This window comes from Eurytemora carolleeae, unplaced genomic scaffold (genome assembly GCF_000591075.1).
Source record: "Eurytemora carolleeae unplaced genomic scaffold, Eaff_2.0 scaffold802, whole genome shotgun sequence".
NCBI lineage: Eukaryota > Metazoa > Arthropoda > Copepoda > Calanoida > Temoridae > Eurytemora > Eurytemora carolleeae.
Genome location: NW_019396692.1, coordinates 36,923 through 47,587, shown reverse-complemented (window position 1 = coordinate 47,587; position 10,665 = coordinate 36,923). Strand labels below are relative to the sequence as shown.

The 10,665-nt window shown below is 30.4% G+C and overlaps 1 protein-coding gene across 1 annotated transcript in view; it reads right to left on the bottom strand.

Moving 5' to 3' along the window:
• Nucleotides 1–9,405, bottom strand: part of LOC111707447 (uncharacterized) — a 26,849-nt gene extending 17,444 nt beyond the window's left edge. The window contains exons 1-4 of the mRNA XM_023480558.1: nt 9,315–9,405; nt 8,130–8,161; nt 3,469–3,570; nt 2,344–2,449 (exon numbers count right to left, since the gene is read on the bottom strand). Of these exons, the coding sequence (XP_023336326.1) occupies nt 2,344–2,449; nt 3,469–3,570; nt 8,130–8,161; nt 9,315–9,361 (287 nt within the window). The 5' untranslated portion in view covers nt 9,362–9,405. The remainder of the gene's footprint in view (nt 1–2,343; nt 2,450–3,468; nt 3,571–8,129; nt 8,162–9,314) is intronic.
• Nucleotides 9,406–10,665: the final 1,260 nt, after the last annotated feature.

The window sequence follows — 10,665 nt, the reverse complement described above, 5'->3', positions numbered from 1 at the left end:
GGGGGGGGGGGGGTTGACGCATGTCAAAAATGGTCTAAAATAAATGATTTTCTTTCCTATATTTCCAATAAATATATCATTCTTGTGGTCATTCTTGACCTTTATTTTGTTGCCTTTTTCCAGGGACATCGGCCCCCCCACCCACTTTTGTTTTTCTATTTTGGCACTCTTACTTTTGACACTTCTCAACTTTTAAGAAAAAGTAATTATTTAATTTTTTAGCTATAAATGGGTTAAAAAAGCTATAAAATCCGAATACGGGTTTCTCGGTTTAACGAGGATGAGAATTCCAATATTTAAAGGCTTCATTAGTGACAACCCACCCACCCCCCCTCTCAACCATCTAAGTTAATATTATACTTGATATATATATTCTACTTTTCAATATTGAATATAAATGAGAGATCGAGATATCTAAACTAAAAAAAAAGTAGATTGCAGATGTTTTGATTTTTAACTTTAACACACTGATGATATTTCAACCATCAAAAGCAATAAAAACAATTTTTCTAATGCCATGAAGAGGTACAATATATCTTTATATATACTTTGCTTGTCTATCCAGACAAGGTTTATGGATGATTAAATTTTCAAAAATTTGCCTTTAACAAAAATCGATTTTTGAAAATTTAGAATTTCACGATTTTTTTATAAAAGCCGCGAAAATTTAGTTTACAAAGAGAACATGCTCACAGCTAGAGCCACAATAAAACGTTTAGATAGAATATGGGCGCGAAGCACCCTAAAATCAATATATTTTTAACAAAATATGTTTTAATTGGGAGTCCTCCTCTGCAGACTGAATACCTATTTTATAAAATACGTATATTTTGTTTATCGGTTTATTTTGATTTTAAAAAAATCAAAACTAATTGGCCTTGGGTTAAAAATGTTTTCGAACTTTGCATTGCCAACTCTAGGGAAGGATGTTGTTGTTAAAGCTCACCCACTTTTAAAAATCAGATTTTCACCATTAAAAAAGCCCAGAAAAATCTTTAAAAACTTTTTTTTAACATTAAAAGGCTAGAAAAAGAGGCGTGAAGCACTCTGGATTGAAAGTCTAGTTTGATATCTTGAATTTAGATTTAGAACGTCTAATTTTGTCCAATTAGCCAGGCTGGGAGATGTGTGTTTATACAACGTAAGGTTTTTGGAAATGCGATTATATAAATTCGATATCGCGCGTTCTATATTCTGTAGAGAATTATTGAGCACCATTTCTCTATCCAACAAATACCGGTTTTTGAAGCTGTGCAGTGCATCTGAAGGGGTTGCTTTCTGAAACTTCTGACAATGATGTTCATTCTTTGCGTGCATATCGATATTAAGTAATATACAATACAAATGATGATAGTATTTTTCCGTTAGTTGAAAAATATAAATTGAGTTTATATTTTTCCGAATTCGTTTATAAAATAGATATCAAGTTCGTAATTTTCCAGTAACCAAGCTTTAATTCTCAATGTAAACGGTATAGCAGTAATTGACACGGATAGACTTAGGCAGGGGCGGATACAGGGGGGCGGGGGGACATTCGCCCCCCCTGACATATTCAGGGAGGGGCGTAGACCCCCCCTGAGATTTCGAGGCAAAAAATGTTCTCAATTTGATAAATCGTATGTGTTTTTCAATTTCAAGCTATTTGATTATTTTTTATTTGATGGAAATATAACCATTAAAGGACGAAAAAAATATTTTTCCAGCTTGTTAAAAATAAATATAACCAACGATGTAAGTATACAACGACATTGTGTTATGTTTTATTGGTGTTAATATGCGGCACATCTTGACTTTCTTTTCTTCAGTTTAATTTAAAATCAACGACAACAAGTAAATGTTATTAAGTTAACGATAAATTAAGAATTAGAATTTTGTAAGAAACTAGACTTAAGTTATAATATTGTTCATATCTAGTAATGTTCCTTAATCAATACTCATTTATCAAAATTGTAATATTGTTCCTAATTTTCATGCATTGAAGTATAACTAGTAATTTCTTTTTGTTCTTAAATTGCTAATGTTCCTATTATTGTTCCTGTTCCTTAACATCTCCTTAGTTCTTTTCTCATTGTTGCTAAACTAAACTCTCCTTAGTTCTTTTCTCATTGTTGCTAAACTAACCTTTCCTTAGTTCTATTCTCATTGTTGCTAAACTAACCTCTCCTTACTTACATTCTCATTGTTGCGAAACTAACCTCTCCTTAGTTCTATTCTCATTGTTGCTAAACTAACCTCTCCTTAGTTCTATTCTCATTGTTTCTAAACTAACCTCTCCTTAGTTCTATTCTCATTGTTTCTAAACTAACCTCTCCTAAGCTCTATTCTCATTGTTGCTAAACTAACCTGAACTTTGTGTTGACCTCGCACTGAAAATCTCCTCGAATACATTGATAGTTCCTGGCTCCAGATCTACGGAAGAATGCCCGGCAGCTGTAGCAACAAATTGCCCCTGAAAATTCATTTGGTAGAGGGAGTGTTCGCCTTTCTCGTGGAGACTCTCTTTAAAGAACATTACATAGATGTCTTGGTTTGTTTAATGAGGGAAACTGATGATATTATTTTTCTAAAATAATATGGGGCTGCCAATAAAGTCTCAGGAAATAAGATTACAAGAATTAAAGTCTTGAAGAAAAAAGTCCTATGTCTTGGGAAAATGAGGTCAAGTCCTAAAATTTTTCATAAAACGGACATTACTTATATGCATCTTCATATTGAATATACCCAGGGGTATTAATGTCAAGGTCCTTTTTTCCATGGTTGTAAACATCTTTTGATTCCATGCATTTTCCACTACGTGAAAGGACTTTTTTCCAGGGACTTTTTTGTATAAAATTTGTAATGAATAAGATCTGTAGTAGTAGTCCTTCAACTGTTCTCAGTCTCACCGCAATAAATGAGATCTATAGCAGTAGTCCTTTAACTGTTCTCACCGTAATAAATAAGATCTGTAGCAGTAGTCCTTTAACTGTTCTCACCGTAATAAATGAGATCTGTAGCAGTAGTCCTTCAACTGTTTTCATCGCAATAAATGAGATCTGTAGCAGGGATCCTTCAACTGTTCTTACCGTAATAAATGAGATCTGTAGCAGGAGTCCTTTAACTGTTCTTACCGTAATAAATGAGATCTGTAGCAGGATCCTTTAACTGTTCTTACCGTAATAAATGAGATCTGTAGCAGGATCCTTTAGCTGTTCTCATCGCAATAAATGAGATATGTAGCAGGGATCCTTTAACTGTTCTTAACATAATGAATAAGATCTGTAGCAGGGGTCCTTTAACTGTTCTTACCGTAATGAATAAGATCTGTAGCAGGGGTCCTTTAACTGTTCTTACCGTAATAAATACGATCTGTAGCAGGGGTCCTTTAACTGTTCTTACCGTAATGAATAAAATCTGTAGCAGGGGTCCTTTAACTGTTCTTACCGTAATGAACATGTTCTGCAGCAGGGGTCCTTTAACTGTTCTTACCGTAATGAACATGTTCTGCAGCAGGGGCCCCACAGACCCAGCACTGTTTATTTAAAACTGCTTTTTTCTTCTTAAACTTTTCATCATCAGAAAACATTTGTCCTTAAATAAATTCATTTGAAGTACTGCTTGTATAATCCTAAGTTTTAATTTTCATACGAAAATTTAATTTCTTTATTTTCGCTTTAAAGCGTTTTTACAACAGTCCTAATTGTGTTAAAAAAATATTTTGTTTCCTAAAGAATAGTCGAATAATAGCAGTCAATATGTGAATAATTTTTCGTTGAATACTAAAATAATGTATATATTCAAACTGTTAAAGCAGGTTCTGTATTAAGTAATTAATTTAATTATGTTCAATATGTTCTACTACGCTGGATGTATTAATAGGCGGCTTGCTGCTCTGGTTATTATTTATTAATTTCAGTAAGCTTTCACCTTTATACTTGCAGTATGCAGTAGGGGTATTCAAATCCCCCCCACCCCTAACAATTGTGAAAACATGTTTTTTAAGGTTTCCGGGAAATTTAAACACAAATTATTTCTTAAGAAAATGTTTTTTTCTTTTATTTTATTTAATGACACTTTAGGCCAAACTTATTGAGCGTGTAGTATATATGTTAGTCTTGGTTTCATTGTTAATTTATAATTGTTATTTCATCGTCTTTATTGATCAGAAACCATGGATTAATAATAATACAGAAAGAACACAAGATGTTGTCTTTTCAAGATTTAGGGGTTTATCGTTCACAAAAGTCCTGTAACTCCTTTGGACTTCTTGCCTCAGGGTTATTGTGAACGAAAACCCCCTAATTCTTAAAAAAACGATATCTAGTGTCCTTTCTGTGTTGTTTTTAATCTATGTCAGAAACCAATGAAGTGTATTTTTTGGAAAATTTGACGCATTAAATTTTTTGTTTGGTTTAATATGCAAATACATCATAATCTAAAGTTATATAATTGTTTTAATAAAAGTGACAAATTCGCGGACAGAAAAGTTCTGGTAACAAAAATATAAGTTTAATAATAACTTACATTATACTCTAATGCCGAAATTCACAAAAAGTCACAACAAGAAAAAATATCAAAATTAGTTTAGATTATAAACAGCAAAAAAGGCATGCCAAGAATACAGTCTTAAAGTTATATCTCTTAATCCGGTCCTATACTATCCTTGGTAAACAAACCGATTAACTTAATCCGGTCCTATACCATCCTTGGTAAACAAACCGATTAACTTAATCCGGTCCTATACCATCCTTGGTAAACAAACCGATTTACTTAATGCGGTCCTATACCATCCTTGGTAAACAAACCGATTAACTTAGTCCGGTCCTATACCATCCCTGCTAAACAAACCGATTAACTTGCAGCCGTTTCAACGGTTTTTTTTAATCCAAAATGAACAAACAAAAAAAAAACTTGGTTTTAAGAAGATTTTTAATATAAAAATGAAAATTTACATTTACACCAAAATACAAAAATTAAATATTCTCCTTTTAAAAAAAGAAAGAAATATTCATTCTTTGGTAAAAATTTTCCATATTTAAAGTTAACAATTTCTATAAAGTTTTTATACACAAAAAACGGCTGAAAAATAAAATTTATGTATTTGAAGTGTTTCTTCATAAAAAATAGAAGCTTTAAAAATGTTATCTAATGTTATTTTTATCGCAAAAAGTCATTCTTAAACACAATCAATTCTTTTTTATAAAAATATGAATATCACACTTAACTCGTGTAGATTTGAATTTTTGAATTTTTTATTTTTGAATTTAGAAATTAACAATAAAAAAAATCTTTGCAGGATAAAATAATAACAATATTTTTCTACTGCAAGCAGTTTACTTCTTCCAACATCCAAATGTAAACATCATATTCTTTAAAGAAGAAGAAATGCGGGAATTAATTAGAGATGGGCATCTTTTTAATGAACTAAACTTTTTGTGAACAACAGTGTTGTTCACAAAAATTAACGAAAAAATTAGATCTTCACATACAATAAAAACGATTGATTGTCCAAACAAATTCCAAACAATTCAAAATTGTTAACAGTCATGATGTTAATTATCCCAAGGGACAGTTAAGTAAATAAATATCCCGCATGAATCATAGATCTGTAATGAAGAACAAATGGTGGTGAATATAGACATATATATTTGGTTAAATATTAAATTCATAATTATCAAATTATCATATTCAGACTGTAAGGTATCACTAATCACATAAGTTTTGCATATTTCAACAAATAACTTTTTTATGTGTAAGTATGTGCTATAGTAAACTTTAATTTTAATTTTTCCGATATTTCTTTTTAAAAATCTCTTTTTCCAAATATGTTCTAATCTTATAAAACCATAAAGCCAGATAATCTGGATTGATAAAAAACCTTATAATTGAATAAGTCTTATTTAGATCAATTTTACAACTACCAGATTATTTGCTTTAAAAAAATTTGGTTTTCCTTCCTTTTTCTTTCTCCGTCTTTTCCCATCTTTTTTTCTCAATCTTTCTCAATTGTTCTCCATCTTTCTCCATCCTTCTCCATCATTCTCAATCTTTCTCAATCATTCTCAATCTTTCTCCATCTTTCTTCATCTTTCTCCATCTTTCTTAATCTTTCTGCATCTTTCTGCATCTTTCTCAATCTTAGTCAATCATTCTTAATCTTTCTTCATCTTTCTGCATCTTTCTCAATCTTAGTCAATCATTCTTAATCTTTCTGCATCTTTCTCCGTCTTTCTTCATTCTTCTCCATCTTTCTTCATCCTTCTCCATCTTTCTTCATCTTTCTCAATCTTTCTTCATCTTTCTCCATCTTTTTCCATTTTTCTTCATCTTTCTTCATCTTTCTCTATCTTTCTTCATCTTTCTCCATCTTTCTCCATCTTTCTCCATCTTTCTCAATCTTCCTTCATCTTTCTTCATCTTTCTCCATCTTTCTCCATCTTTCTTCATCATTCTCCATTTTTTTCCATCTTTCTTCATCTTTCTTTATCTTTCTCCATCTTTCTTCATCTTTCTCCATCTTTCTCCATCTTTCAACTTTCTTTTACATTTTTCTCCTTTTTTTAACTCCTTCTCTATTTGTCTCCTTCCTTTTATTTTTTTTCTCTTTCTTCGCCATGATTTTATTTCAATCCTTCTACTTTCTTCCCTTTCTTTCCCATTTTCCCACCCCCCCCTCCCCGTCCTTCAGCCTCAAAAGATAAAGAATAAGGATATTCTTATTATCCATTACTTTGTCTGCAGCATTAAATCGATCTATTGTATTTATATCTCTGAACCTATTTTTATAAAAATTGCGCAATTCATTCATTCATTCATATATAATTATTTATTATTAATAATTCCTTTGATAAAAATATCTATCAAACAAACTATACAACTAGCTAGAGAACTTAATCAATATCTACAAATCTTCAAATCAAATCTACAAATCTACAAATCTACAAATCAACATGTCTATATATCTACAATTTTGCAGACACTATCAATCTGCAAATCTATTTTTCTTTTTACAGATTTACACACATGTTTTACACGAAAATTGAACTATTTTTAACCGGCAGTATTTTAAAAAAGGAGAACAGCAGAATGTTAAAAATACACATTAATAAATATAAACGGGCCAACATTTTGTGTGTCAACTTATAATACCCCGGAGAAGGATTTTGGAACGTCAAAGTTGAAAAATGTTACTCGGAAAAAAATGTTGAGGTTTAATAGTATTAAAATACACCAGCTCTAACAGAAGAATCCGAGAAATATTGAGTTCTATAATGACAAAGATAAATGGCAACTGAACTAGAGCAACATAGCAACATAGCACCCGAGAAGTCTAGCTATAATGTAAAAAAATGTGTATTTTGCAAAATAATTTTTTCAACAAGTGCATTTTGATTTGTCGACGTTTTGTGACTGACAGTGTGTACCATGTAACCTAGACATTCTTCACAATAAAGATAAATTATTTTACAGAAAAGTTAAGTTAAAAATAAAAACTCAGGCCCAAATGTGATAAACAAATGAGATAATAAGAAGCGAAGGTCCATGAGTAGAGGGGGTGGGGATATAATGTTAGACATATTTTTTGATCCATTTTTCATTTTCAGGATTGTTTGCATTTAATTGGCGTCAAAAAAATATTTGCAAGTTTGTTTCAAAATTTTATATTCTCTACAACTTTGTTTTTAAATTTATAAAAATGGACCCCCATTGCTCGTTTAATCTCATTCTGGCATAAATCTTTTGCCAGAGTAAAAAATTTCAAGTAATAATTTTTAGAAAATACGATTTGTAACAATTGTCTATATCTTGAGGAAACTCTTAAAAGCAAAAAACTTATCGTACATATGAAGAAAAAAGTTTCACGCCACCCAAGCATATTCATTTTTACCATTTGGAAATTTTCATTAAGGGTTTTATTATTGGTTCACTCCATTGCTCTGACAAGTTCTTGAGAGGAACATTAAAAAGTTGGAACCAGTAAGTTTTGAAGTTAAAAAGTTTAAAGTGTTAAATATATCACATTATATAAATATATACATAGATAAATACTATAGAAATAGGAAGGAATCCTTATAAGGACTTACAAGGCAAATGCATTATGATAATAATAAAAATATTATAATAATAATATTAATAATAATAAAATTCACCTGAATTAAGATGTGCTGAACCGTCTGCCCGCCTAAAAAAATCATTATGCAAAAATGTTCACATTAAAAAATATATTTTATAATTAAACACCTTTTTTACACAAAAAAAAACATGCCTACAGGAGAGCAAGAGAGTATAGTTTCCTCCAACCTTATATTTGCAATCTAACGAATAATTTGATATTTCAAACTATACGATCAATTAATCAGGACATAGAAGATCAAAGTTTACTTCCGTCAGGTTGTCAAAATATAAGGAAACACAGATTAAAGTTTAAGGTTAGTTTTCACCTTTTTCCGGAAAACAAATTCACTTCTGCAAAAATTATTTACGCAAATTTTATTTTTAACTTTAACTTTAAAGAAGATAAAACTGTACTTATGCAATAAAATGAAGCACAGTTTGATTATGAAATTTATGATTATGCAATAATTATTGAGAGATATATATCTTGAAACAAAATTTTATTTGATAAAAAATAATTTCTGTATAAGTCATAGTTCTGATAATACAACCCAATCAATGTCAGGCAGTCATAAAAATTGTTTTTGTTAAATTTGAAGAAGAATAATTGAATTTATGTTTAAATGAGAGGAAGACGGGCGACGGCGTTTCAAATTTTTCTTAATCATTAAAATGATGCTTTTAAAAAAAAGGTTAAACTTAAAGTTTTTAAAATAAAATTATAAATCATTTAAACAATTTAAATATTTTAGATGTTTTAAACTAATTTCTTTCATTTTTAAAGATTTTGGTTTTGTGAGTGTAAGCTTTCCATTTTTAAATATATAGCGTCTTGACATCAACATCATGGATAGTCATTTTATATAAGAAAATTTAATTACACTGCCTGATTCACAACATTACCCTAAAAACCTTCAATCTGGTCACAAATGTGAAGGTTATTGTTGTTTTTCTGATCAAAACTAATTAATTCTGCATAATTCTTGCAGCGGAAATGCGCAAGTCACTTTGTAGAGAACATAACATTGAAAATAGTCATGGTTTTTAAGTTTCAACCATTGATATATAATTCATGCTTCAGCAGACGAAGCTTTTATGGGTAACGGCCATTGCCATCTTTGCATACAGGGTGACTTTAATTACGCTTACAGTTTCTTTAAATGGTATTAACTGTTATTCCCCAACACATGAAGAACATATTTTGAATGTTTACTAATTACCTGACCCAATCCTTAGGTGGAATAAATCCTTGAAACTCCTCCTCCATATCTCCTCACCACCAATCCTTCACCTCACTTGACTTTAAAAAATCTGAAAAAAAGTAAAGTAAAAATAATGCAATTACGTTCTTTATGCAAATGTTTAGAAAGACTCAATTCCTTGAAATTTGTTGAATAAACGTTTGATTATAATTTAAAGTTGTGTAGCAGTAATTTCGCTTAAATAAGACCTTTTCTTTATCAAAAAAGCGCGTATAAAATTTTTTGTTGTCTCGGAAGTCAAATAAAAAATGATTAATCAAATAGAAAATAGTCCTCGTGAAGAATAAAACAGTTTTAATTCGCCGCAATTTTAAGTGAACCTCCATTTTGGGGTATTTCCAATTCACAACAGACCCCTTGAAACCTTTATCTGATCAAAAATGTGGAAGATATGTGGTCGTTTTCTGGGCTTACAAAGTGTATAATTTTGACAATTCATCCATGGTTTTTCGGCTGCAGAAATGCGCGAGTCATTTTTAATAACAATTACCACAATTTAGAATTATCAGTATTAAAATTACATAATCGTGGATATCTCATTTAGCACTTAAGGTTAAACCGTTTAAAAGGGAAAGAACAGCGTGAGGCATAGATTTATAAGTTTTCGCCACAGATATTTTTTGGGATAAATAGTTTATGTTAATGTTAATATAGGTAATGAAGACTTTTAAACATCATCAATTTGATTAGTGTTTAATTCATTTTCTTTATTAAGAATTATTCTAAAAATAAATAAGAGTTTTAAAGAAATTCTAATTATGATCTTTTTTATTTGAAATTCAAAGGAGACGGTGATTGAAAAGATTCTATTTTCCATTTCACTCAACAATATGTTATTTAGTTTTTTTACTTTTGAAAATCTTAGAATGTTTGTTAACTCCTGCTAAAGTTGCACAGCTGTTGTTGATAAACGGATACAATATATCACTATCAAATAAGTTACATATTAAAATGTGTGAAATAAATGCGAAATCAAATTCTATGTCTTTGAGCGTGTTTGCAAAAACTCCGTCAAGTTTTCTTGATTACTCACCGAGGTATGAAAAATTTGCAAATATTTTTGCATTCTTTAAATAGTCATTCCTTTATAAAAAGCTGGTTTTTTGGTGTGCAACAATTTTCATTTAATCCCGCCGGGATATTTTCATTGAAAGATACTTTGAAAATCTACAAAGGCAAAAAAAAAATCCGCAAAATCCGCAAGCCCTCGGGTTTATCATTGAATCCCCTCTTTAAAAAGCAATGTCATTTACTCTCAGACAAATTAGAATCAATGGAAATTTAAACCCCCTCGGGATTCAATGATAAG